Raw genomic sequence first — 27,047 nt, forward strand, 5'->3', positions numbered from 1 at the left:
TGAAAATGGACAGCATCCCAAAATCCAACACATTCCATAACTGCAAAATATATTCCCTGGGTCCTTCCAGCCACAGCTCTTTGCATTCTGACCACATCATACCTGCAACAAGAAATAAATAAAAAAGAAAACCAACATAGCAATGTTGGCCAAATTATTCTCATTTAAACTATCTGCATTCTGTGATCATGAAACCAGGTGATACTAGTGGAGCAAAAATTCACTTATATGCATGTCACAGCGTCATCATACACCTGAAATAAGGCTGTCTTCCCTGGTTTCCACAGGATTAATCAAATGGCAAAACATTAATTGATATGCAGGGATAAAGCCCAGGCATCCCCACATAAGGTAGCAGTGAGCCACAGCTTTACAGTGAAAGTATTATGGCCTAACAACATAAGAGTACGCTGTAATTCTAAAGAAGGAAAAAGGACTCCTAATTTCCTTACCATTTACATTCATAAAACACTGCTGAATCAGAAGGATTGTGTTTTACAGAGGAGCACAGCTTCCCAACTACACAGATGACCAAATACGAATGGCAGTGTTATACTGCTGGTTCTCCACTTTACAGAATGAGATGCTTTCCAGCACAAAAGGTGGAATTTGGCTATGTGTAATTCAGTTTTCTGATTCAAACTTCTCAGAAATTTATTTACATGTATTTAATTCAGATCACAGCCTCATCATGGCCTTGAGATATAGATGTTGGGAATCAAGACTTTTTCTTACTTCAAGAGACTTTCTTAGGAAAAAAAAATCCCCAAACCCCACAAACAACAACCCGACAATTTTTTTTTCTTGTTTCCCTGGCTGGGTAATTCAGAGGGGGTACTGCTGCCACCCCAACCATACACACAGCAGCCATGCACTGGAATGGCTGGAGGCTGGTTGTCTCGCATGCCCAAGAAATTTTTCATGGTGACCAAGCCCTGAATACCACCAAAATCTCAGTCCTTGCCTCCTGCCAAATAAAAAGGCTGCTGCCCATGAGTGTAAGCTGGGACTACCAAAAGGCAGCGTACAAGGGATATGCAACTCTCTAACATAGTTCAAGATAAAGCAGGGCTTAAATCAGGAGATAAAGGGGATTCGAAAGGCAGAGCGAGGCACCTGCATGGAGCAGCTACAGTAACACTGCCTTTCCCCTTCACAGCTTGTAAAAGCTGAGAATGCTGTATTATCATGTGGCTAACTGACATTTTGCTGTGTAAAGCAGCTGACATTGATGAAATGCTGGAAGACAGCATTTTCTGCCATACCGAATTTCAAACAGGCTGACAGCTGATCAGGTTTTGTGACAACAACTGAGTAATGAGACCTGACTCATGAGCCCCTTCACACTGGCAGGAACTGTGATTTCCCCAAATGCAACCTAAGCAGCTATGCCACATAAGCACTGAAGTCCTAGCACATTAGCACCGAGCAGCAGGAACTCCTGACATTCCCGCACGTACAGCAGCGTAGGCTTCCCGATACTACTGAAGAAAATCACTTCAGTAAAGTATAACTTCTGTGGGGTTGTCTTCAGCAAACCTGTGCTCCTGTTACAAAGGCCAGAATCACAAAACAGTGCTGCATATCAGCAAACAAAATTTGACCCCATGCTGCAAGAGGGGACAGCACAGAGATGCCGTGATGCTTTCACCAGTACCAATGCACTGTTTTCTACCCTAAGGGCTTCTTCTAACCGCACAGTGGCTGGAGCAAAGGTTAGGAGCCTGGGCTCCTCTCTTGTAGAACCTGTATCTGCAGGAAAACGGTTGACATAGACGAAGGGCCAATATACCTACCAAGCACCCATACCATGATCAGCATTTCTGTCCAGGTGAACTGGGTGGTCTTCACCCTAAAGATCTGCTTAGGGTAATCAGTAACAGTGACGTTTGGCAGCGTTGTTATGCCCTCAAATCTGTCTGAAGCATTGAACACCAGCAGGCCTAGGAAAATAATGAAGGATGCTGCATGTGCCACGAATTTCATAAATGGGCTTCGAAGAATTCTTCCAAGCTGCAAAGGCAGAATGAAAGCAGTCGCTCAGTTTTCTCAAAGAAAATGTCTTTCATCAGGCATTGCAGAAGCATAAATGGGCACTCTGAAACCTCAGTTTTAAAGGATACTCTTCCAAGTGCACTGAACTGCGATGCTTTACCACTTCAGACAAAAGTCTCCCAGAGACAGCCGCATGATATTGTCCTGTCAGTGAGCGCTCATGTTATTCCATAAACTCCAGATGGCAATGTTTGAGGGGAAACACTCCAAGGAATTAGAAATGTACAATGGCAGTGACCAGGAGGAGTTTGATCTAATGCCCACAGATACCAGAGGGGGGGTGTGAAAGCAAGACCATGGAAAATAAATAAATAAACAATCAAACAGTAATAAATATAATTTAAAAAGTAAACAAACAAGTAGCAAAATGCTTTCCTTACCAACACAAGCGTACTGTTAGCTTGTCTGTCCATGACTATAGCCCTAGGAAAAATTAGACTTGTCTTCTCATCTCTGGCTACTGTGCTCCACCCACAGAATACATGTTCAGAGCTCTAAGTGCCAAACAAATAACCTGTGTCTGCTAAAAATAACAACTGTTCCATCACCATGGACTAAGAAGGATATGATGAGAAATATTACTGTTTAATAAATTCAGCTGATTTCATTCACATCTGCACCTGGTAGAAGGACAAAACAGCAACAGCAGAGGCAGTACGTCTGCACCAGAAGAGAGGACCAGCTGCCTCCAGAAGATCACACTGGAAAAAGGAATGGGCCTGACACTGCTACTCACTGTGTGAAAAAGAAGAGTCTGTGATCCCATCAGTACTGGCCTTATCCTGCAAGCCAGCATCAGCAGTGCCAAGCCCTGAGCCCACTCCTCTGAGGGCGATACTGCCAGCACCCTTTATTTAGGCAGTGAAGGTCTCATGTGGCCAGTGCTGCTGCAACTCCCCATCCCCTACTCCAAACATCATAGCATCACTAAGGTTGGAAAAGACCTGTAAGATCATCTAGTCCCACCATGAACGCAACACTACCGTACCCACTAGACATGTCCTCAAGCACCATGTCCTTGAACACCCCCAGGGATGGTGACTCCACCACTTCCCTGGGCGGCCCGTTCCAACGCCAGACCACTCCCTCAGGTATCGGTGAAGCTGAACCCGACAGCCAATGGTGCATTGGCTCAAGCGCAGAGATGGCACTGAGATTCCCTAACAATGCTCTTTGGGGACCTCCTGGGAGAAATGCACATGTAGGTTTACTTGTCCTTCCCAGCCGACTTCCCTTTGGGAGGAGCACCCTTGGAATATACCTCCTACCTGTGGCCTGAGCCAGACAGTGCTTGTTCTACGTCTGCACAAGGTGTGACAAGGTGGATGCAAGAGAGACTTGTCTCAGCTGCTGCACACCTCTTATGGCCAGAGGTCTGCTGTCTCCCACAGTGCAATATACTGCTCTGCACGAAAGGCACCACCTTCAGTAATGTTAATATGCTGTTCTAATGTGATAAACTATCACAGACACCACTGATATTACACAATATTCCAAAATCCCCTGCCAAGAGCTGCATTATCAGCAGTATCATGTAAGAAGAAAAAAACCCAAGTTCAGCAGATGGGGAACTGTAAGTAGCTTTCTTATTTCAAGGAATGGTTTTCCTGAAATTGGGGTCACCTACTATGAACTCAGCAGACCAGCACTGACTACCTGTGCAAACAATCTCAGGTTCCCTTCCTGCTCATGACCTTTAGAAAGCATTTTGAAATTACAATATCAAACAACTGATCTGAATGTACAGTACTTTTATTTGACATGAGCACTAGGAAAAATGTCAGGTGTTTCTGGTACTGTGAAGTCAAGCTCAAGGACAAATGTCACCTTTCCATATTAGACACTAGCTAAAAACACATTAATATGTTTCTATGATATGGAGCCATGAACAAGGAATATCTTTACTACAGAGATTCATGGAAAGTGACATTTCAGAGAATAAGGAGAGTAACAATTATACTATTTTCCTAAAGGTTTATCTTTAAAGCAAATAAATATTTAACCCAGAGAAAACATCAGATTCCCTTGAAATATGCAGAAGAGCAAAATCTTATCCTTTTTGAGGTGAACTACAACAGCAGTATATAAATGAGTGAAACTCATTTCTCCACTGTACACTTGTTAAGGAAATAAAATTGAAAGACCACATCCAGCACAGAAATAAAATTACTTAGATTTTTTTAAAAAAGTGAATGAAACTGACAAATCTTTCTTCTGATTTACCAAAGATCTATCAGTAGATCATTTGCAGACAATTCACATGCTGCAGACTGCAAGAATTTCAAATAAACTGCTGTTATTTTCATTGTGAGATCATCACAAAAGCTGGAAGCACCCATATATTTTAATATAATTTTGAAGTAGTAACAGTTCACAGCTGCAATCTTTCACAAATGTACTCTACCACATGGTTGGAATACTGTGTTTAATTTAATTTCTGGTCTAAGGTTCACCTGGTAAACAGGCCTCCTAGGGCAGGAATAACAAATATTTTACTTAAGTTCTTAACCACTGAAGTCAACAGACATTCTGCTAATCGTTTAGATGTGAACAGCATCAGACCTTAAGATGCCATCAGAGGAGGCCTAATATAGAATGAGTGGTGACTTTCAAAAAAATCCATGTCACTAATAGAAACACAATTACATAGCAGAGATTGTGAAGTAAGCATGATCTACAGAATTTTAAAAAAGAAAAAAAAAAGCTCTCAGTGAAGGACTTTTTTTTTCCTTTCTCTAAACTTTACAACAAATTATTTTTATGCTTCATCACTGTGGTCCCCTCTTTACAGTGCAAATAAACCAAATAGCATCTTTTGGCTCAAGACTCACGATCACAAAAAATATCATTAATTAGTTGAAATTTGGAAGCAGTAGAATTAGAGGTGCAATATTGGATTTTGAATGACAGAAACTGAAACACAGCTCCCAGTAGTAAAAGATATGTAATTTATAAAATTCAGTACCCTGCTACATGGTGCAATCCAATAACCAATGGCTAGAAATGGAAGGCCCAATGCCACAACCAGCACAACCAGACACTTGATAGCTATGGTCTGCTCCCGTAATCCTGAGAGATTTTCATACCAGATAGTCAGTAGCTGTTGCTGACAGTTTGGATGGGCGACAAACTGCAAAGAAAAAGAAAGAAAACAAATACATATTATTATTTATAAAGAGAGTTATGTAACTCCTACATACATGATCATGATCACCTTAAATATCTGATGTTAATTTAGACTTTAAGAACCATGTTTCTTTCTCCTTTCCATTAAAATAAAGGTTAATAAATAAATGAAGAAACTGCTGAGCTGATTTAAAGCAGCACTTCAGGGACAAGGTTGCACATGTGGACAGCCATCGTTGATCCAAGTCTTATATGCGTTATTAGAACAGATTTGCATACCCAATTGGATCCTGTCAGAGTTGAACCTCAGTCTTGTCTTTCAACAATTTCTCAGCAATTCAAGCTGATCCAAAGTACATGCAGAATTTCTACAGAGGCTGAAAATTCCAGCCTAACCATAATCCACTGTTAGCCTCTCCCCTTCCTTGACATGCTCCTCACAGATCTCCTCAAACATCACTGCCGTTTAATTTGGTTCTTTGAAAAAGGCTCCAAAATCAGTCTAAAGATCATTGAGACAAGAAATAAATGAAGCAAAAGTACTGCACAGAATTTTAAACCTCACCAGAACACAGAGAGATAAATATTGAAAGGGTTTCCTCTCTCTTTCTACCATCAGTGTTGCTAGCTATCTCCTCTACTTAGATGTACTTGAGACCTGAAAAATAATCAGAAGCCACTTACTACAAACACATTTTTATATTTTATGGAAAATAAAATTTAGCATTCAGTAATACAAGGAAATTCCATTTTGTGAACCAGATGAAAAGATGACCTTAGGGTTTTGATGATGCTCTAAGGACTCTGTAATAGAATGTATTTTGCTGTAGAGTTCTGTATTCTCTCTTAAGATCTTGCCTTTGATAATATCTCAGCTGAAAATATTAAATCCTCAAGTTGGACAGTTTTCAAAAATAACTTTCCCTTTCTCACCATTTTAAAATTTTAAGGACCCTGAATGTACAGATTGTTAACTCTATACAGTCTTACGCTATTCTTTGTGTTTCAATGAGTTGTCAACAGCTTAGCAACAACAGTCAACTTACATCTCTCACCTATGCAGTGAATAGATGTACGTTACTTTCCTAGTTTCAGTTAGATTTCAGTATGTTCACAGGAAAGGGAATCATTCCCAAATTAATTATGGAATGATAAAACAAGCTGCTGCCAACAGCTGCATTTGTTTAGGTATGCTTCAAGTTTTATTTTACTAAAATCACTTCTGGTTGAGTTGGTTGAAGGGTGAGCATGTATTGCTCCATTTTTAAAGCACTGCTGTATTTCTTTAGGATGAAGCAATGTGGAGAGAGGAGACTGTGCAGCCACTCCGCCAGGATCATGTCGTGTAACCAGGAGCATGTAGCCCATGTTGGCTGCTGCTACTGAAGAAATATAAAGGGTGGGAGGAAAGAATAATGCTATAGCTCCCTATATTCTTTGCCCATTATCATTACATTTCTGATTAAGTCCGTTTCTAAAAGGTTATTTGCACTCATCGTTACCACTATTACTGTTACGCCGTGTCCTGGGAGACTGCCATATCACAAGAGCATGTGGGACATCAGTGCAGCACAGGGCAAACTGCCCACTTATAACAGCAATTTGAAGAAACCTGCCAATACACTTGTCACATTGGTTGGCAATAACTAGTTAATCTGAGTAAACAATGCCAGGCAGTTTCACAGAAAGGATTTGAAAATAATTCTGGTAACCAATAATCTCTGTTGGATTGAGAGTGAGATTTGATCTGAGTTGCTTACACTTTAAAAAAATACAGTAAATCTAGAATATCCGTTTTATTATCCTTTTTACTCTGGTGAGATCATAATGTACTATATACACAGTTGTTTGCCAGGTTTGCCTGCAAAAGTGCATTTATATTCCCAATCTCATTAAAAAGTGCATACAGTAGTACAATAGGGCAGACTTCTCCAAAAAAAAAAATAAAATCAATTAATTGGCAATGAAAACAGGGAAACTTAAAACTCTCAAGAGGAGGCACCCAAAGCTGTTGCATGATCTTGAAAAAAAGGAAGCAATCTTATTTTACTCTACTTTGCTCTAAAACAAAAGTCCCAAAGAATTTTGGTGTGTGATTCATTAACCAGTTAGATCACATATTAATGCAGTTTGTACCTATGGTGGAATGGCCAATAGAAATAAACAAAAATATTTTTGAAGTCTTTTAAGAAATTAATGTTAACTTGGACGATGTTTGTATTTATTAGGATGTCACCTCTCAAGCTTATGCACCAGAAAACCTGCCAGTCTGGCCCATTTGAAAAGAAGAGACTGTTTTCTGCGTGTTTGTGCATTCTGACATAGGCCCCAGGTCTCTTCTTTTGCTAAGACGGATTTCATTCTTAACTCAGGACACCAAGTGACAAATCCCACAGCAGATTACTGTGGCCAAAGACAGGAAAGTAAATAGTTATTTCAAATTACAAAGCCATTTTCAAAAAGCAGGCTTAAAACTGTAGGGAAGAGGAGAGAGAACAAACACCCACATCATTCCTCCTATTACCAGAGGGAATGGGAAGACACAGCAAAGGAGCTTTAAGGGAGCCTGCCTAGGGCTATGAATCAGCCCACAGGTCCCTCTGCACCTCATCAGAGCTGTGTGCCGGTTTATTCCTCCTGGTCTAGCAACATTTTGATCTGACTCGAAGAGGAGATCTGCCTGTGCTATAATTTTCCCCAGAAAAGGGAGGAGTTGGTGACTAAGATGCCAATGCTTACAGCAAGTTCTTCTCTGGCAGCAAGTCTAAGGGCTCTCATGCGGATCTCAGCATCTTATTTAACTGTTGGCAACTGCACAATATGCACCACTTCCCAGCCGTGAGAGCAACTCGTGTCACGTCTCCCATCCATAAAAGCTCTGAAATTCATCCTTCTCTCCAGCTCTGCTGAAATACTTAAATTTATGATTTTGTTGTTTTTATTTTCAGCAAGTGCAACTTCTTCTAAGTATTTCCCCGCCTGTATATCTGTCTCTCCCTCAGCTTCGTCTCCTCGAGTAGATTCACATAAAATTTCACTTGCCAAGCATCATCCTACAGCCTTTTTCCTTCTGTATTTCTCTTCTCTCACCCTACTTTCCATGCACTTTCTTACTTTTCATTACATGTTGATCTTTTTATCTCATTTATCTAGGATTTTAGGAACCAACCCAAACCCCAGTGAACCACAAAGATGCATGAGGACATTATCTGGTCAGTTTAAAAACCCAATTTTAATTTAGCTTCTTTTCCCAGCATAATTGTCTGTAACACTTCATATGCATCCAGCTTCATGACCATGAACCAAGTCCTCAGTATGTAAATATTTTTCTGTGTGACTAAGGGTGATTATAATGTTATTTATTGCTAACATCCTAATGACTGAATTTAGTCATAGCAGGAACAGATCCTGGCACACTCTGATACACAAACACACAACATGCAAAGATAATTTTGAATCTTCTTTCCTATCTATCAATTCGAAACTTCAGTGGTTGAATATTTAAATCCTGTGATTTTACTCAAAATCTTACTGATTTCACTTGGAAATTCCAGTCTGATTTTTATCTCAGCAAGAATTGCAGAACTTGGTCCAGTGCCAGCAACTTCTCTGAAATTTCGTTGGCAATCTAAAGACAGAATTAAGATACAATACTAAAAGGACTACTACAGCAGCAATTCAGCACACAGAGCAAGACTACTTGTACTAACTAGTTTTTCTTGGTGGTTTAATTCCACTAGTCCTCCACTATTGGGTCTGCAGTTTCAATCCGAACCTTAGCTTCAAAATCACATCCTGTTCACCAGATGGACTACACTTTAATGTACTGCCTATATTCAAAAGTTTCATTACTAATAGAATTAAAAACTCCATTTCCCTGGCACTGAACTTCAGAGCACCTTTGCTCACTTGTCATATGCTTTTTCCTGTCTCTCCTCCCCGAGAAGGGCATACAGCTCATTAACCATTTCATGGGCATGCAGTTCTTTCTGGCTGTACTGACCTTAGTGTAGCTGACCCAGAAGCGCAGCTAAAAATATTGAAAGCTGCGAAACGTAAGTCACATCCTTGTCTTCTTCCTACAGTTATAGGGTTGAAAGCATGATGTGTGGAGTTCCCACATCTGAGGCTCTTTTACAGTCAGAATATTGCTATAATCTGCTGCAGCTGTAATGGAGCCAATCCCAGCATCCAAGGACCACCATGGCAGACACATTTCCTGGCTCAATCCTTGTCATGCCCTCTCTAATGGCCATTTACAGGGAAGAGCAGATGCACGAATATGGTAACAACACTGCACCATCTAGTTATTTCCTTCCGCAAGATCATCAGTCTTGTAAGTTCTGAACTGTATTTTTCACTAACTGGAGTCAAAAACGTTGAGTTTATCTACAAATAATCTCTTGCAAGAGAAGAGAACAAGTTTGCTACATGGAATTGTCTTTTTTTGCATTACATAGGTTTTTGTTACTCTTAACAGACCTGCGTAGCCCTTTGCTCAGCAATGAATTTCATCAGGAACAATAACCTCTTAGAAGAAAACCAGAATCTCCAGCCAGGAAGGCTGAGACACAAGTCTTGGCAAAGGTTTGGCAACATGAATATGCAACAGCATAAGGAGTTCATCTGTTATTTAGATATGACAACATGCTTATCTACTTTTATTCTTTCCCTGTTACATTCTTTTTAATTAATTTAATACTTGTACGTATTGACCTTTAATTTTGCTAATTAATATGCATTTCTTTGCTGTAGATCAATTCTATATTGAAAACAACAATTTGCTCTTTGGGATCTGCTTTTACAATTTTTGATAAGCACCTTTTGGGGGGATGTAATAAACACCAACATTCCCCAATTGTTCTAGCAGGTTGTTTACAATTCATTTTATATGGCAGATCATCTCAACAGGTGGCCACGGAATAGAGTGTTCTTTATTCTGAAAGACACAAGACTTCTTGCAGAGATGATGAAACTCTAAGGGCTGTTAAGAATGGAAATGATGCTAACCATGTAAATAGGCAGCTGTAAATAATACATAGGCATTGCTGTATTTCCCAAGTCCTCCCTCCGCAGGACACTGCATTAAATCCTTTCTGTGCTAGGGTAGTGGGATCTTGAAAAGAACAACACAGCTATATATTGAAAACTGCTACGATAAATGGATATGCATTATGTCAGATGTGTGATACACAGCTCCATATTTCAACACATAACATTCATTCCCAAATAACTGGTCATTAAAAATTACTTTGGGAGGCATCAACTGAAAACACTTCGCACTTGACAAAACATCCATAAATACAGATGCAAGGATGAAGAACTGAAATTAACTGATTAACTAGCCACAAATACATTCCACACATTTACAGGACTGAATTTTAAAATATTTTTTAAAAGAACACACACTGTAGATCATGTAGAATTTCTCACTATGACCCACACAGTTGCAGATGAGCTGTTTGATTTACTATCATATTTTAAAATAAATTTTAAAATAATATACTTAAGAAGAACCTAGATGTTCTCTTTTCTTTTTTCAAAGTAGTGGGGTTTTTATGTTTAAAGAAAGACCTACATGTCGAAAGGAATACTAATAGAAAGCTGCAAGGCTTACTTCCTAGAATTTACTTGCCAGATTAAGTTACTTAAGGCAGAAAGCAAAGGTAATGAAAAGAAATAATGAACAAAAGGGTTCTTTTCATTTGTTGAAACCAACACTTTCACAAATATAGCCTCCTCTTCGGATGAGATATTATCACACAGACTGACAGGAAGACACATCCTGACTTTCTCTGAGTAAAAATTTGGCTCCAGTGACATATCTTCTTTTGGCTTATCAGGAGAAAGATCTGACCAACTGTGTATAACCTTGCCAGCACAGCTGATTTACGTCATTCAGATCTCCTGCCAATTCTCAGATGTGGAAAGTAGATTAAACTGAACTCCTTCCCTGTAGTCCCCTTCTGCCAGCTTCTGCCTTGTGAGACCTCGATTACACACACTATGTCTCAGCAATGCATCTGACCCCTGGTACACAACACCTGTGCAATAAGGAGATGACACTGCGTTCCTACCGCACTGCCTGTGTGGAGTTACCTTTTTGACTTCATACTTAATGGCCAGCTTCACACGGCTCAGCGATGCTCTGTGTCTCTGCGCTTCCACTGGCTCAGAGTTTAAATCCCCGTTCAGAATGGCCTCCACTTCTTCCGAGTCTCGGCAGAGATCAAGAACACCAACCACAAAATCCTTGCACTGCATAGACAGCTTGCGATAGTCGTTCTGAAACAGAAGGGTTAGAGAAAACGGCCTGTGATAAACACGCTTAAGAGTCAATGGCAAGGAAAAAGAACCTGTCCAAGATGCTAAAAATTAATAGTGTTTGACTTTTACATACGACGTTAAGTCAGGAATGTAGCAGACATTACAGAACTTTTGTACAGTGGAATCATTTCTTCTCTGACACAGAACAGAAGATGACGACAGCTGTTTAACAGAGTATGGGAACATTACCTAATAGCACGATGAAAATAATAACTGCTTAGAGTAACTGTGGCATGAACTCAGACACCACCATTGTAAGCAAACTACCCCGTATTTTGTGTGCAGGCAACCCAGAAACCAGCTTCTTCAAAGGACAGTTCAAAGATACTAGACTCATTCTCCAAGAGACAACCTTTCCACTGACAACAGAGCTTAACTGCAGAAGGACATTTCTGAAAACCTCCACCTTTTTAAGAGTTCTGTCCGTCTTTACCTTTCTCTCCCTCTCCCCTTCCCTGTCTATATCTGTCACAAACCATTCCTTTTCCAAAAAACACCTATTACTTTCATTTCTGTCTTATTTGTTCTCTCTCCATCAGCTTTCCCTTCTATTACTGCTGGAGTCAACAACTATGCTTGCGTTACCTTCCAAAAGCAGATAAAGCCAACATTTGTTTTCTGTTATTAAAACATCCCAGATACTTTTCAGAACCCAATCTTCTAGTAAAGCACTTCTTTTTCTCCCTCACTACTGAAATTTTTGCCCGGTATCATCGGCCATTTCCAGACATGTAGCTTGTTGACTACAGCTGCAAAGCCTTACTGCGTCACGTACAGAAAACAACCACTTTTTGCTGGTTCTTAGTCTCTTTTATCAGCCTCCTTCAATGCTGGGGCCCGAGTTATGCCCACGTGCTGTGATCCTTTCTGTGCAGCTTTTATACTGCTGCATCTAGGGTGCAGTGGTACGCTTTTCACTGCCTTCATACCTTATGTCTAGCATGCCACTCACAAGTTTCATGCTCTTCATTCTTCCTCTTTTTCCTGCCTCCTTCTAAGCAAACTGACATCTACCGTTTTAGGTGGCACCTTTAAACTTCTCAGCTGCTCATGTATGTCGACATCACACAGATTTCCATCTATCTTATCTGCTCTCTCTTCTGACAAAACATTTGTGGCTACATTTCAGAATTTTAAGGTAACTCTGTAAAGCATGCTTGTGTGAATCTTTGCTCACGCTTTTGTTTATGCTTGTCACAGAGGTGGTGGGAGACATATACATTACTTGTAAGTTCTTATCAGGTACCTACTTCAGTAGAAACCCTGGTCTTCATTTATGTGCTCACGTCCTTTCAGCTACATTTCTAGGACATCTTTATCTGAGATGCAGCCTCTGATTTCCTCCCATGAGGCTACAGTTAGAGGAGGAAACCTGAGTGAATCTGCCAACTTTACCTTGTTGTATCAAGTGTTTCAGTGCCCAACTAGAAATAGCACAGCCTTCTTTGTCAATCACTCAACAGCTTTTCTTCATCTTTTCCCCCCACTAGGCCATCAAAAGGCTAGTCTGAGTCCTCTGTCTCTCTACTTTTGTGTGTTTAATGTTCATTTTCAGACACTGCCTTTTTAAAATCACTTTTGGGGGTACAGATTTTTCCTTTGTGGTTCCTTCCTTTAGAAAAATGTTTCCTTTCTGCTTCTGCCCTCATAATTTTCTCTTTTAATCTCAAATTTTTTCATGAAACCCTTACTATTTCCCCCTTGCCTAACTAACTTTTTCCTCCTTGTACTGCAAGTTTTGTTAATTTTTTAACTTAGGATCCATAAAACAGGATAAAGAAACTAATGTGCTCCCAGTAGTTTCAAAGTATTTTGGGAAAAGATGGGAAAAGAGGCTGCATAGGCTAACTGCAGGAATCAGCTATCAATCCCATAGGAGAGATTCAGATACAAATCGAAATTTAACATTACTGGAGAAAACCAAATACTACTAGGAATTATGTTAGTATGGAAGATGAACACCCCAGATACAGACTTGGAAACAACCAGTCCTAATCAGGAGACCTAAACAGGACCCAGTTATTTCCTTTGGTCATAGGTGACAAATCAATTCAGTTGTCAGTGACCTAACAGGATTTAAGGCTATTTCAGACTAATTTCTGGTAACAAAGGAGAATAGTACAGAAAAGCCAATTATAAAAATAATATGGAATGCATGATTAAATTCAGTGAAAGGATAAGCAAGCATATGTATGACTAAGATTTACGACCTTAAACCGGCAAAGTCTGGTAAGAAAAGTTGTCGAGGGAGTGAAACATAATCATGGAGATCTGAATGCAGAGAAGGCTTATAAGTAAAAGATGTGAAAGTATTTAGACAACAGATCCTGCAAAGATAAAAACCTTGAAGAGGAAGACTCTAAAGTGGTGTCTACAATAGCAGTCTTAAAGACAATGGGGAATAGTCTAGTCAAGAAAGTTTTATCATAAAGGCCAAGAACTGTAAGTATATACTGCCAGAAGTCAAGCTTCTACAGGATATTAAGCAAAGCACAAAGAGGTAAGACACATGATATAAAAAAGATGAGGATTTTCTTCAGTGAAGACAAAGTAGAGACTAAAGACAACCCTAGTAAAGCCAAAACCAATACCTTACCTTCAGTTCACAGAAATCCTATGTTCTTAACACTGTTTATACTGTTTTCACAATAGAAGTATCATGTGTCTGCAAGAACTCGAACATTATTCCTCACATTTCCAGTTTCAAGTAAGAGTTCCTTACGCATTTCACTACAGCTAAAGAAAGGCATTTATTGAGATGGCTGAGCAAAAACCATGATACTCATCAGATACCGCATAATGTTAATTCAGCAGAATCAATCTTTCTTTAACACTAAAGTAGCTCTGAATCTGGTATTCACAGTGCATGGGAGGATACACTAACTTCACTGACTTCTGTAGTAGTACTATATAGCTAAAAGAGAAACCACATTCTTTTTCACCTGAATTTGCAGGGATGTGTAATTTTATCAGAAAAAAAGAAGTCTTTGTTTTTCTCCTATGCTCAGAGGTGACATCTCATTAAGGTTTCATAAAATACAGTTTAGATGGTTTTGTGTTAGAATGCCTTATGACATAACAACCCAAATTTTGTCCTTGCATGAATAAACATGGACTGTCCAGCTGCAGGACATGGCTTCCTTTAGAATCTTTTCTCATTCCTTTGCTAACTGTGAAGAAAGGGGAGAAATAGTGGACTTCTAATAGTCAGGAAATAACAACAGTTACTCTTGCTAAAGGCTCACTCCATTTTCTTCACCATTTATCTATTATTTTTCCTTAAAGTAACACAGAAATGTAATACCAAGAGCTACATTACAAAGAAGTTACTTCTCTAACAACTTCTAATATAAAAGGCAGAAATGCCTCATTTTGTTTCCTTGTGTTTAAGCTATAACCAAGTCCCACATACATGCAAGTACACAAGTACAGTCTAGCATCAGGTTCATAAAATGTGAACATTAAGTAAGTTTCTGCTGTGCTCACACACGCAGTTTAAAAGATCAATTAGCATAGTTTTCTCAATTAGTACAAACTAGACAAGAAGGATACATTTTCACAGACAGCTACAATTGTGAAATATTGCCTACAAATGGCAGAGTGGTGTAAAAGCACCTTACTTTGGCAAAAGGGGGACACATTGTGACTGTAGCAGTATCACATGAAGACTGCCAGTTCAACAGACTACAAATTGTTTCCTTTTGCTGTTCTCTCTTGAGTGGAGACTCATCCCCACGAGCATGTCAGAGCTCCTGCCCGATCCCGGAAGAGGGTGCAAAGCTCCTGCCCTCACATCTCACAGTGTGTTAACTGGCACCCATCGTACTGTGAATAGCCCTGCCAGTTCCTGAAGGACAGGCTGCTCTGCATGGACTATTTGCCTGCTACACAAGAGTTACATTTCTAAGGAAAAATTAACAATGCTACATGTTTCTTGATAATAAAAGTTCTTGCTTATAAAAGTTACACTTACTGACAAATAAGATCAAAGATAGGATGGATTAAGTTTTATCCTGTCAAATGTAAGGATTAAATACAGGCTACATTACTTACAAATGTTGTTACAAGAACTGAAAACTGTATGTGCATTGTTAATATCTGACCCAGGCTTTGAATCTTACACTGGGAAAACGTGTCTGATCTCCCTCTGCAGGTCTGTACTTACGTATTAGCAAATCAAATTTACCTCAGTCTGATTGCTTTACAGAATTAAACAGACACACATTACCCACACTGCAACCATGGAACCCAATTCTCAAATCTTATACCTCCAGGGTGTTATGGGAGTCGCAAAAACCAGAATCTGTGGTCTCAGCCATCCACATTAACGCCTCTGCCTACTCTTGAGAAGATACAAAGGACGCCATCAGATCACTCATCACTTCCGTGTCCCAAACAAGGCTACCAGAACTGCCCGGGTGAAGCACTCACGCTCAAAAAGCCGTGCTACATATTGTGCAAGTTGCCATGTCCTTAACGTGAAGCTACTCTTCAGGGGAACACCAAACAGAGCAAGGCACCGATCAACCTGCCTATACAGTGGGGTTCTTTGCCTATTTTTCGTCATAATACAGGGGGTCTGCAGCCTTGATCAACAAAGCGCTTCTTCAATTAATTTACAACCTAACTCAGCTGATTCTACTAGCCGTATCATCTTATGTGATATCTCTCTCAAAAAAAGATTAATGGCTACACCGGTATCTTTGTAACCTCAAAAACATCAGCCTGTATTGTGCCTTTCACAGATACCACGGCTGACACCAGGACATAACGGACAATTGATGATGACTGGAATTGCAGAACCGTGTCTCACGAGCTGTTTCAGAGGACTCTGGCACACATCAATGGTTGGATCTCAGCCTGCCCAACTCTGCATATTCTGTTCTCACTCACAACATTCAACACCACCTTGTGACCTCATCTAGAATTTTTACAAAGAATGTATCAATCTGTGTGCAAAGAATGACACATATGAACAAAAATCTTCAGCTGACATCACCTGTGAGATTTTTCACTGTTCTAAAGAAAATTTCTACTGAGCAGTTACACACAGTCAAACAGAACGTATGTATCTGATTTCTGTTAGGAAAGCCACATTCCTGTAAGCACCGCCAACTGTGACTGTGCACAACTGCATAACTAGTTCACACACATTATATGCAGCCACAGATTTATGGTGAGTATTATGTATTAAATGGCCCTTTTGAGATCACAAGCACAGTCAGTTATAGAACTACAGGAACTGTATATGCAAATCAAGCACATAATTGCACTAACGATTATGGATCTGGGCCCTGTCCTTTTAAAAGTTGGACCTAAACGTAGACCAAGCTTGAACAGCCTTTGTTAGTTCAGCTGAGATAACACTATGTAAATTCACTTGGCACAGTGACAGACTCTGCTTTTAGATGCACGTCCACATCTTCGCTGGTTTCAGTCGGAGCTTTTAGCAAAACTGGGAACAGGGATTTATCCTATGTAAAGTGGGACTACAACCTTTTTGATCCTTGCTATGACGGACCAAATTCTGACACGGCATCAGCTAGCACCATTTCCTCTGGGAGAACTGAGCTTGCTTACACAGGACAGCATTTAGCTAGTACACTATCGTGTGGCGTTTTAGCTACCTCAACCTGTTTTTTTTCCTCTGGTGACTCCAAAGGAAAGTTCCATCAGCTGTTCTGACTGTGAGAAATTCTCCCATCACTGTGCAGTAATGGTTTTAACGTTCTCAGGGAGGAGGGTGAATATCAATTAACTTTAGTAATCCACAGCAGCCACAGTGGCCAGGGTCTGCCAGAAACAGAAGAACAAAGAAACATAAAAATTGGGGATATTCCTATTGTAAAGTATTTTGTGGAGCACTGGGATTGGGAAACTTCTCCAACTATGGTAATAAACACTTTTTTGCATTAGGTCAAGATACAGCTGCAGACTGAGCTTCCCTAGCCAGTCTATCAGGTACAAGGCAGTACACCTTGGAGACGTCTAACCACTGAGATGCCAGCAGAATGCCACTCCATAACTTGTTCTAACTTAACAGTTTTTGTCCTCTTCAACAGAAGAAAGGAATCAAACCAGCAGATTTGACACACTTTGAAGATACTTTCAGAGCAGGCATGTTGGTTATAAAAGCCCTTACCAAGATCAAAGTTGGTGAAGACCAGAGTGAAGCAGAATACAGGTTTTGCATCTAAAGACACAGAACTTTATCAATAATGCTGCTTTCTTTCTAATTATCTCTACTACATATAAAACACCCCTGAAAACCTGACAGTAGAGAATCTAATCAACTGCTTTAGGAGGCTGAAATGTGGTGTGATAGTACACAGTAGGCATGGAAGAGTGAAGGGGATTTTTATGATTTGGTAGCAGTCTCGATTCAGATAAAACAAACCAAATTTTCTGACTGGATCTGAAATCCTGCTGTCAATCCCTGGAATGAGGACTAGGATCACCAAGCAAGTAAGAGAAATACTGCAGTTCCTGCCCTGATGCTATACTGGCCACTAAAAGGATGTCTTGCTGCTTTGAGAGCCAAGCACTGATAACCTCTGCTGTTCCTTCAGAGAGTTTGAAGACCTAAAGAGGAGTTGCCAGCATGTTCAGACAAGCCAGACATGCATTACAAGGATTGGAAAACGACGTAAGGAACCTGAAGGGAGGAAAACAGACAGTAAAAAACCAAACAAACCAAACAACAAAAGGGAATAAAGAAAACTAGGCAAGAACTTAGAAGGCACACAAGAAAAAAGAAAATCCAAATAAGGAAGTGAATAGAAGACAATAGGGGAAGAAGAAAAGTGGATGGCAAGAACAAAAAGGGGTAACAGTCTCAAGAAGAAACTACAATAAAATAGATTAAAGGCAAAAAGGAGCAACAGGAGCTTGGAACAGGGATTTCACAAAGGAGTAGGAAGTAAGGAAGATTGAGGATGAAAGAAGTAGAGTGAAATGGTCTTTAGAGAGCTCCAGTTTCCCCATCTATTTTCACTCATTTTCCATACTCATTTTGGCTACGTCTTGTATCTTCCAGAAAAGATGAGGGTTCGCTGGTTTCTTGGAATCCTTTCTCCTTACTTCTGAAGGGAAAATTAGGAATGAGCATAATTAATAATTTTCTTTTAATATTCATGGGAAACTGACTGTCATGCATGAACATCCTAAGCCACCTTCCCACATTCTAACACACTTGTGCCAACTGGAATTTGCTAGTCTAAATCGTAAGCGATAGAGGCACACTGGACTTAGCATACGCAAAAGATGTAAGGTTCAATTTAGCTCACATTCACTAGGAAGCTTTGACCTCAGGTGTTCTTAAACAGGTTCACCCTACATTCTTTCTCTATGGGAAAACCATGTAGAAAAGTGTTTTCCATATGAGTGTTCCTCATCCAGGAAGTGTGTTGCTGCGAGTGTGCATAATACATGCTATGGACCTTAACGTACCATAGATGTTAAGAATAAATCATGGACATCATCAGAAGTCCCTTTAAACAGATTTGTCCATTTTTCTTGTGTGAGATGGACTATTTTGTCCATTTTTCTTTGCCCTGAAACAATTCTGCTCAGTGTTGTGCTACAGATTGAATTTAATTGGAATACTTAAGCATTTCCAGTGATGATCCTAAATAAGAGTGCGCCAGAAGTCTATCAGTCATTCTGCCTCATAGGGAGCACGAATGTCAGACTAGAAGCCCCTCCTCTGGGACATGACAAAGCACAGAGTTGTTAGCAAAACACATTCAGATGACATACCTATAGAAAAGAAAGCACTGAACAGACAATTACAAACTGGACTTGTACCAGATGTGGCAAGCTCTCACAATGGGCTTCTGTAAGACAGAAAACCACTGCCTGGTTTCTCCTTGATCTACCTCTACAACTCTCAGTGCGGCACCTCCTATTGCACTCACGCCACCAACAGTCCCATCGTACCTGCCCACAGACCCAGTGGAATACACTGTCTTCTCATCCGTCCTGCAGTTTCAGCCCATCCTGAACTTGGCTGTAATGGTGATGCTAAAAAATTCCTTGCCTCTTCTCTTTCCCCCTCCATCCCTCCCTCCCTCCCTCCCTTTTCCACTACCCCTTCTCCTCAGAAAGGGCAGCCAACCGTCGATGCCAAACAAGCAACTCCCCTACCAGGCTTGGTAGAAGCAGAAAGAACATCCTGAGACGCACAAAGATGTGAGGTAAATGTGGAGAATAATTATTTCACTGGAATGTTTTCATTTTGATGGGAACCTGGAAGTTCCATGACAGCAAGGAGCCAGGAACAATTTCTACTGTAGGTGCCAAAACTGAATTACCTTATACACCTGGCAAGGTTAGAGGCCGTGTAAATGCTATCCAAAAATAGTGAGCTCTGTGAAAACAGTGCATTTTTTTGATTCTTAGGTGTCCCAAAATATTAATGAATAGAGGCTAAACAGTTAAGAAAAAAAAACAAAACCCACACAAAACAAATTGAAAACCTGAATATTTTACTCTGTGAGAATTTACTATTTTAAAAATGGCAGTAATTTTTTAAAGTTTCGGTTTGAAACAATAAGCCCAGCCAAAAAAAACATTACTTTTTTACCTCAAAATTTTAAGCTCTTTTTTTTTTATGGCTAAATGTGTATTCATGGTGTTAGTACCTATGATACAAGAGTTTCCCATAAATTTACATATTTACTGACTTTTTTTCTATTCCGTTCTAATCATCTACATCCTCCCCTCACAAAAACATGACACAACTTACCTTAATTTAGCTTTTGGGGGCAGAAATTGTATTTTGGGTTCCTAGGGAGTTGCATAACACTTAAACTGTGTCCCTAAGCCCACCAGCATTTCTGAACACAGCTATAATAACAAAATTCGTATGCAGTATCACAAAGAAAAAGATGGATGGTAGAATTTCTGAGGTGCCAATCCAAAAGAAAAGTTCTCTTTATGAAAGCGCAGGAGAAAAGAAAGCAAAAAACAGGAAAAAAATAAAATGGTTGTATCTACAACCACGGAAGCGTTATTCAGAAAACCCATAAATCTCCACCTTGGACGTACAGTTCTGGAGAACCTGTGGCTCTCGGGTTGTTTGCCTAGTTGAAAAGAAACCAGCAATAAACAGGACTGGTTATACTATTATAGAAGGTTAAATCTCTGATGTGTCTCTACATGAGGCACATAACTGCAATTCGTTGTATGAAGCACACAAGCCAACAGATTCTGTGCATATGATAAAATTTCCTAATTCTTCAATTTTATGTTCACGAAGACCTTTCCCAGTTCAGTCCTCTTCAGCAGAAAAAAAAGAAAAATCTGTCATTTTTCCTATACTACTCAATATATACATTGAGGAAACTCAATCCATTGGCCAAATTACAAAATAGGCAGCATGGTATGAGTGGGATCCTTCAGGAAGAAAGGAAAGGAAAGGTTTAAGCTCACTTTTACACTTTATTAGTGTCTGACGTAATACATGAATCCTTCTCAGCACTGAAGCCTAATTTCTGAATGATATTTTTACTCACTCAGCTATATCTGGAGCTATTCTTTCTCAGGAGTCTAAAACTGTTTCTTCCTCTTCTGGCAGAAGTTCACTTAATTTCTGCCTCTGTTTCTCCAGGTTGTTGTGTATTTCTTTGCGTACTCCACAGCGTTACCAATTCTTGCTATTGTTTGAAAAGGTTAATGCATCTTTTGCCTCTCTCAGATCATTTATCAAGATCTAAAACAAAAAAGTGGTACCCAACACTGACCCTGCAGAACCCCATCAAATTTTTTGCTAAAACTAGATACAATGCTATTAATATCACTACTCACTGAGAACAATTTGTCATTCCCCAAGCTGATCTTTTCTTACTACACGCAGTCTACTGGGGTTTGATTTTATGTGAGGTTTGGTTGGGGGTGAGGGGAAACAGCGGGAAGGTGTGGGTGTTACTGTACTTTTCAAAGTATTCACCAGAACTGCAAAATCATTTCAAAAAACCCACTAGGCAACAGCTAAGTTAATTAATTGCCTGATGGAGAAGCCAAAATACATAGAAAATCAGGGCATTGACCATACCAGATACAGCTCAAAAACCTAACAGAACCTACATGCGTAACCAGTCTAACAGCTGGTTTTGAACAAGTGACATTTCTAAATGGTGCATCAAAAAAACCCACATTCTGTATTCTTAACAATTTGGAGACATCATTCAAGATTAGTACAAATAAAAAAATGAGGGAATAAGGTCAATGCTGCGGTATGCTCAAGAAAAGCAAGATGTTTCTGCTTTCTGCACTTAACATTACTCAGTGTTTGTAACTAAAAATTATCTTTGCCTGCTACAGCAACCAAAACTGCTTTCTATCTGCTGCAAGGTTATCAGGATACACACTGTCCCTTTTTCCAATTTTCTCTGTACACAGCAGGTGCAAAAGCAATTTGATTCCATTAAAAATTCTTTTTCAAAGGCTTATGCATTAAAAACTCAAAATCAAGAACAAAAGAGAGAATAAATATCATGAAAGCATTTGCAATTGAAAAAGTAAGCACACAAGAAATAATTTCAAGCATCTAAGGACATCATGAAGTAGCAGCAACTTCAAAACAGTAACACAGAAAGAAATAGCAAAACACCATTACCTTGAATTCTTTTTCAATGTTGGCCAACTTGGCAAGCTCATTGCTGAGTTCTAGAGCAGTAAGCACCGGATCTTCACTGGAGAGAGACAGATAAGCCGGACTAGCCAGTCCTTTGTAGGCATTTATTCTTGACCTAGAGTGACTGAAAGAATCATGCTTTTGCTTCTCCATACAGTCATTACATTTGCAGAAATAATCATGAGGTCTTTCTATCCTTGCTCCTTTCATCAATAGCATGTGCACGACTTCGTATTTTTGGCAGTGGGCAGCTAAAATTATGGGAGTGATATCTGGAGAAAAGCGGGTACCGTCTTCATCATAGGAATAAAAATCATCATCCTGGAGCTCCTGCTCACAAGGGCTCAGAGTCAGTCGCTTATTTACTGAAAACCCAGGATGATTCAAAATTGCTTCCACTATCCTAATGTAGCCCTTGCTGATTGCGAGCAGCAGGGCGTCGCCGATCCGTGCCAAGTTCTCTTTTTTTAACAGAAGTTCTGTCACTTCCAAATGTTCATTCCCTACAGCAAGCTGCAAGGCGTTTTGGCCCATGTAGTCAACACAGTTGACATTCAGTGTTTTTGACTCCTCCAGCATTTTGCGCACCACAGGTATGTTCCCATACTCTGCTGCATCTAGAAATCGCTCTTCTTCAGCCGTAAGGCTAGTGCCCCTGTTGTTGAACATGAAAGCTGGGCCTCTAATGGCCTGTCGCCTTCCCTTCTCCCTCATCACAGTCATACGCCTCAGAGATGGACTTCCTTCAATGTACCTAATGAGGGGGAAAAAAGGGTAACAGAACGTCATTGTGTTGGTTATTTGCAGCTTTCACCTCTGCCGTGGCAACAAAAATCACAACTTATTGTGCTCCCTGTCATTTGCCCAGCCATTGACAAGACGTACTCTTTATTGTGATCTTTCTGCCTTCTTGCTTGCTTGTCTGCAGTCTAAAAGCACTTACAGGTCCAACGCCACAGGCCATTTCTGGTTTGTTAGCATGGTCAGGATTATTTTTTTATTACTACATGTAAGACAACTCTTCAGAAATCCCTTCCAACTCACTTCAGTGTATATATATAAAATGAAAAGAAATCTACTGTACTACTTCCGGTAGTAATTAATACTATCCACCACAGGCATTCAATCTGATGGCTTACGGAAGGCAATAGTTAGGCTTACCATATTGTAAATGAGAGGTGAAAACAAGTTTTGCTGCTGATGTCTTGCCAAGCAATACAGAGTGAAGCCTGACCTCATGCCTTCTGGTGTTTCTACCAGAAACATTAACTAAATCCAGTTAATTCTGCTTATAAGTCAATTTGGTCAAATGATAAGTCTTTGGAAAACATCAATTCATACATGCTCAGTAGCCCTTCTGGATGCTAGTAACTGAACTGCTCACAGATTCCAGACACTGGGCATGATCCAGTGTAGACTAGGATCAGCTCTCACTCCAGCTGGACATCAAAGCTGTGGGTTATGTTGAGCCTATTTCTATTATACATCTACCACTCCAGAAGCTGGAGGGAAGAAGCCATCTGATGTCATTACATGAGTATATATCTATTTTTAAAAGCCCTCCCGCATTCTTGGGAAAGTCAAAGAGCTACTGAATGAAAATTGGGATTACAGGCTGCACCATAAAGGGGCAACCTGGCTGTAGATTGTTTAAGAAAGGGAACTGAGAACCAGGGAAGATGTGAACTCTCTCAAAAACTGGTTGCAGAAGCAGAAAGAGGGAGAGAAAGGGAACAGGAGAAAAGAAAGAGTGAGCAAGCTAATTTGGAAAACACAGAAACTGGAATTATGAACCAGTGAGGATAGTGGCTGAGAGCACTGGAGAGTAAAGAGGGATTGGCTGAGAGAACAGGCAGATCAGATACTGTGCTACATCTAGCTAGGTAAGGAAACTAGAGAGGGGAGAGGAGGTTCAGAGAAGCCAAATTAGGAGTTGCAAAGAAAAGAGACCTAGGACAAGAGATTGAGAAGCAGACCTTACCAAACTGCAGAAAATGACAGGAAACAACTGCCTGAAGAGGTCTGGAACAACAGAATAGATGGGATGAGGCTAAAGTGGTCACAGCTGGGGGAAGAACAGAAGCATTTATGTCTGCCAGAGCAGAGGCCAAAGGCTTGAAAAGGTACTCAGGCTACCATAACCTTCCTTCACTATTGTCTCCAAATACATGTGAAAGCCATCAGCAATCTCCCCTTCCTTTCTAGTCCAGCTCAATATTGAGGAAGACAGCCTCCAGCTGCTATCAGTTAATCCACTAGCTCAATGGATAGAAATCACTCGAGCTGATTTGATGGGGACAGAGACACCAGTGCAGCTGATAAACAATACATGCATTAATGGAGGGTGTGATTTGAATACAAACAGCACCATATATATGCTACATAGAGACAAACAGGCCTTACAAATTTCAAATCTGGTCCCTAAGTCCTATGAGCCTCTGTTCCCCAACTATAAAATAAGAACAGTTGGCTCCTATTTTACAGGAGCATTGTGAAAATTAATTTATTCACCTTGGCAAAAAACTCAGAGACGAGACTAAAAGGCTAGACAGAAAAACTGAAGAGGAAATTAATCCTTTTCCCCTCAGTGCAAAAGCCAGGTAACATGCATTAGGAAAGATGTGGTCCACATAATGAATGCTGAGGGCAAAACAAAAATATTAAACAGTCCTTTCTAAGCAAACCCTGCCAGTCTGTGGAAGGACAGAACCAAGGGGAAAATGCCACATGCACCTTAGGTGCACACAAAGACAGAGTAGTGGAACCTGCATGGGCAGCTGGAAAAGCTGCATATCCTCACTGCATACTCAAACCCACAGCCAGAGTGACAGCCTCTTAAATGCAGGTGGGTTTTTTTGTCTGTGTGCCATCTTCAAAGGCTGAGAGAATTGGCCTTGTTCAGCCTGGAGAAGAGGAGGCTCTGAGGAGACCTTATTGCAGCCTTCCAGTACCTGAAAGCAACCTACAGGAAAGCTGGAGGGGTACTCTTTACAAGGGCCTGTAGGGACAGGACAAGGGGGAATGGGTTTAAATTGAAAGCGGGGAGGTTTAGATTAGATATCAGGAAGAAATGCTTCCCAGAGAGGGTGGTGAGGCACTGGAACAGGTTGCCCAGAGAAGCTGTGGATGCCCCATCCCTGGAAGTGTCCAAGGCCAGGCTGGATGAGGCTTTGAGCAACCTGGTCTAGTGGAAGGTGTCCCTGCCCATGGCAGGGGGGTTGAAACTGGATGGTCTTTAAGGTCCCTTCCAACCCAAACCATTGTGTGATTCTGTGTTTATGATTTCAACAATGAGCTTAGGTATAGTATCACCACACAACATAGGCCTGTTGACAGCACTGGATTTCCCCACACGCAGTAACGTCAGCCCTAACAGTTTTCAATGGGCGTAACTAATTCCGTTCAGGTTACAAGAATATGTCTGGCCTTCCAGCTATCTGCATCAGCTGTAATAAATTCAGCAAAACATAAAATCTTAATCACTTTATTACAGCTACAAATACCATAAAAGCCAGTCCATGCTCTTGAACATGTCAGTTAACACAAATGGGTAGTTCCATTGCAGAACAAGCGAAGAGACTCTAATACTCATTACTAAGGGCAGGTATTCACTTTTTGACACGTGCCAAAACTGCTTTGCCAAACATGACATTCCCCCCTTCCGCTCCCTGTTTCTGTACCACTTTCTTTAAGTCTATGAAAGAGGCTGTATAACAGAGAGGATTTGTGACTCCATTAAACACAGAATTGATTTAATGTCGTAAAGCTCAGGCATATTTCACCTTTGGGAGCACTCGGATATAAAGATTTGAGCCCAGAGTGCACGTGGTGAACAGCCACAGTATGCTACTGCCTTATTCCCCAACAAAATCAGAAGCAAACCCAGAAATACTGTCTTTCCATAGTACCTTTTAAACAAGATCTTATTGTCTGCTAAGCTGTTAGGTTTCTGTTCTTCCTCCACATCTAAAAACATGCAGCTACAGAAATGTAGTTGTTTACTGTAATGTTGTGAGGAAAAAATGTCCATTAAAACAAGTAAAAAAACCCCAGATTGACTCATGCTGACTTCTTGATTTAAGACAACTCTAAGCTGCCATCCTGAATCTCATTCATCTTTTATGAAAAACATAACAATACATTTCTCCCTATATCTTCAGTGTAATTTTTCAGCATATTTTGAAGTGTGACACTTTTCTGTTTTATCTATCTTTCTTTCAAAACCCACTGTCTAACTAAGGTGACTCATCTGACTTTTGTAAAAAGAGATAGCTCCTTCCAAAAGGTCTTGCCACAGAATATCTTCCCAATAAGGAAGAATTCCTTAGCTATAAATCTTCTGACAGCAATGATATATTTGAAGTGACTGCAATATCTTCTCCAATTAAAGATGAAAGTTGCTCGCTATTTTAATGACTAAAATATTGTCAAGACCTCCCAAAAAACTAAAAAGCAAAAAATCTTGTACAGCACCACACAAGCAGAAAGAAGACTCTTAGGTTCATCCATCCCTCCCTCCTCTCTTCTTCCCCTCCCTTCCTCAGCAAATTCAAAGACCTTGAAGCCAGCACAGCTCTGGTTAGAGTACTGCATGCAAGAAGCATCAGGTACAAGGTCTCTTATTCCATTTTCTGTTCTCCTGTTCCTACATGTAATATTTTAAAGCTATCACAAATCATGAAGAAAATGGTTAAAACTTTAGTTTTAACTACTGAACCATTTTCAGCACATTTTATATGTAATATTTGCCAACTGAAGTAATCAGAACAACAAAATCTCGTGTTGCATCTCTAAATATCGTTAGACTGGCTTAAAAATATGATTAAAACAGAACTAAGGGTGCATAAATTATTTGTGTTCTATTTCCTAAAGCCTTTAAAGTTCATATTCTCAACCGTATCTC

At 40.1% G+C, this 27,047-nt stretch overlaps 1 protein-coding gene across 1 annotated transcript in view; it reads right to left on the minus strand.

The window, feature by feature from the left end:
- TRPC3 (transient receptor potential cation channel, subfamily C, member 3) overlaps positions 1-22,891 on the minus strand; it is a 32,587-nt gene extending 9,696 nt beyond the window's left edge. Inside the window, exons 1-5 of the mRNA XM_010160515.1 lie at positions 22,127-22,891; positions 11,281-11,466; positions 5,021-5,185; positions 1,797-2,013; positions 1-102 (exon numbers count right to left, since the gene is read on the minus strand). The exon at positions 1-102 is cut by the window's left edge and continues 120 nt beyond it. Coding sequence (XP_010158817.1) covers positions 1-102; positions 1,797-2,013; positions 5,021-5,185; positions 11,281-11,466; positions 22,127-22,867 — 1,411 coding nt within the window. The 5' untranslated portion in view covers positions 22,868-22,891. The remainder of the gene's footprint in view (positions 103-1,796; positions 2,014-5,020; positions 5,186-11,280; positions 11,467-22,126) is intronic.
- Between the last annotated feature and the right edge of the window lie 4,156 nt (positions 22,892-27,047).

Source organism: Eurypyga helias, unplaced genomic scaffold (assembly GCF_000690775.1).
Source record: "Eurypyga helias isolate BGI_N326 unplaced genomic scaffold, ASM69077v1 scaffold48681, whole genome shotgun sequence".
Classification (NCBI taxonomy): Eukaryota; Metazoa; Chordata; class Aves; order Eurypygiformes; family Eurypygidae; genus Eurypyga; species Eurypyga helias.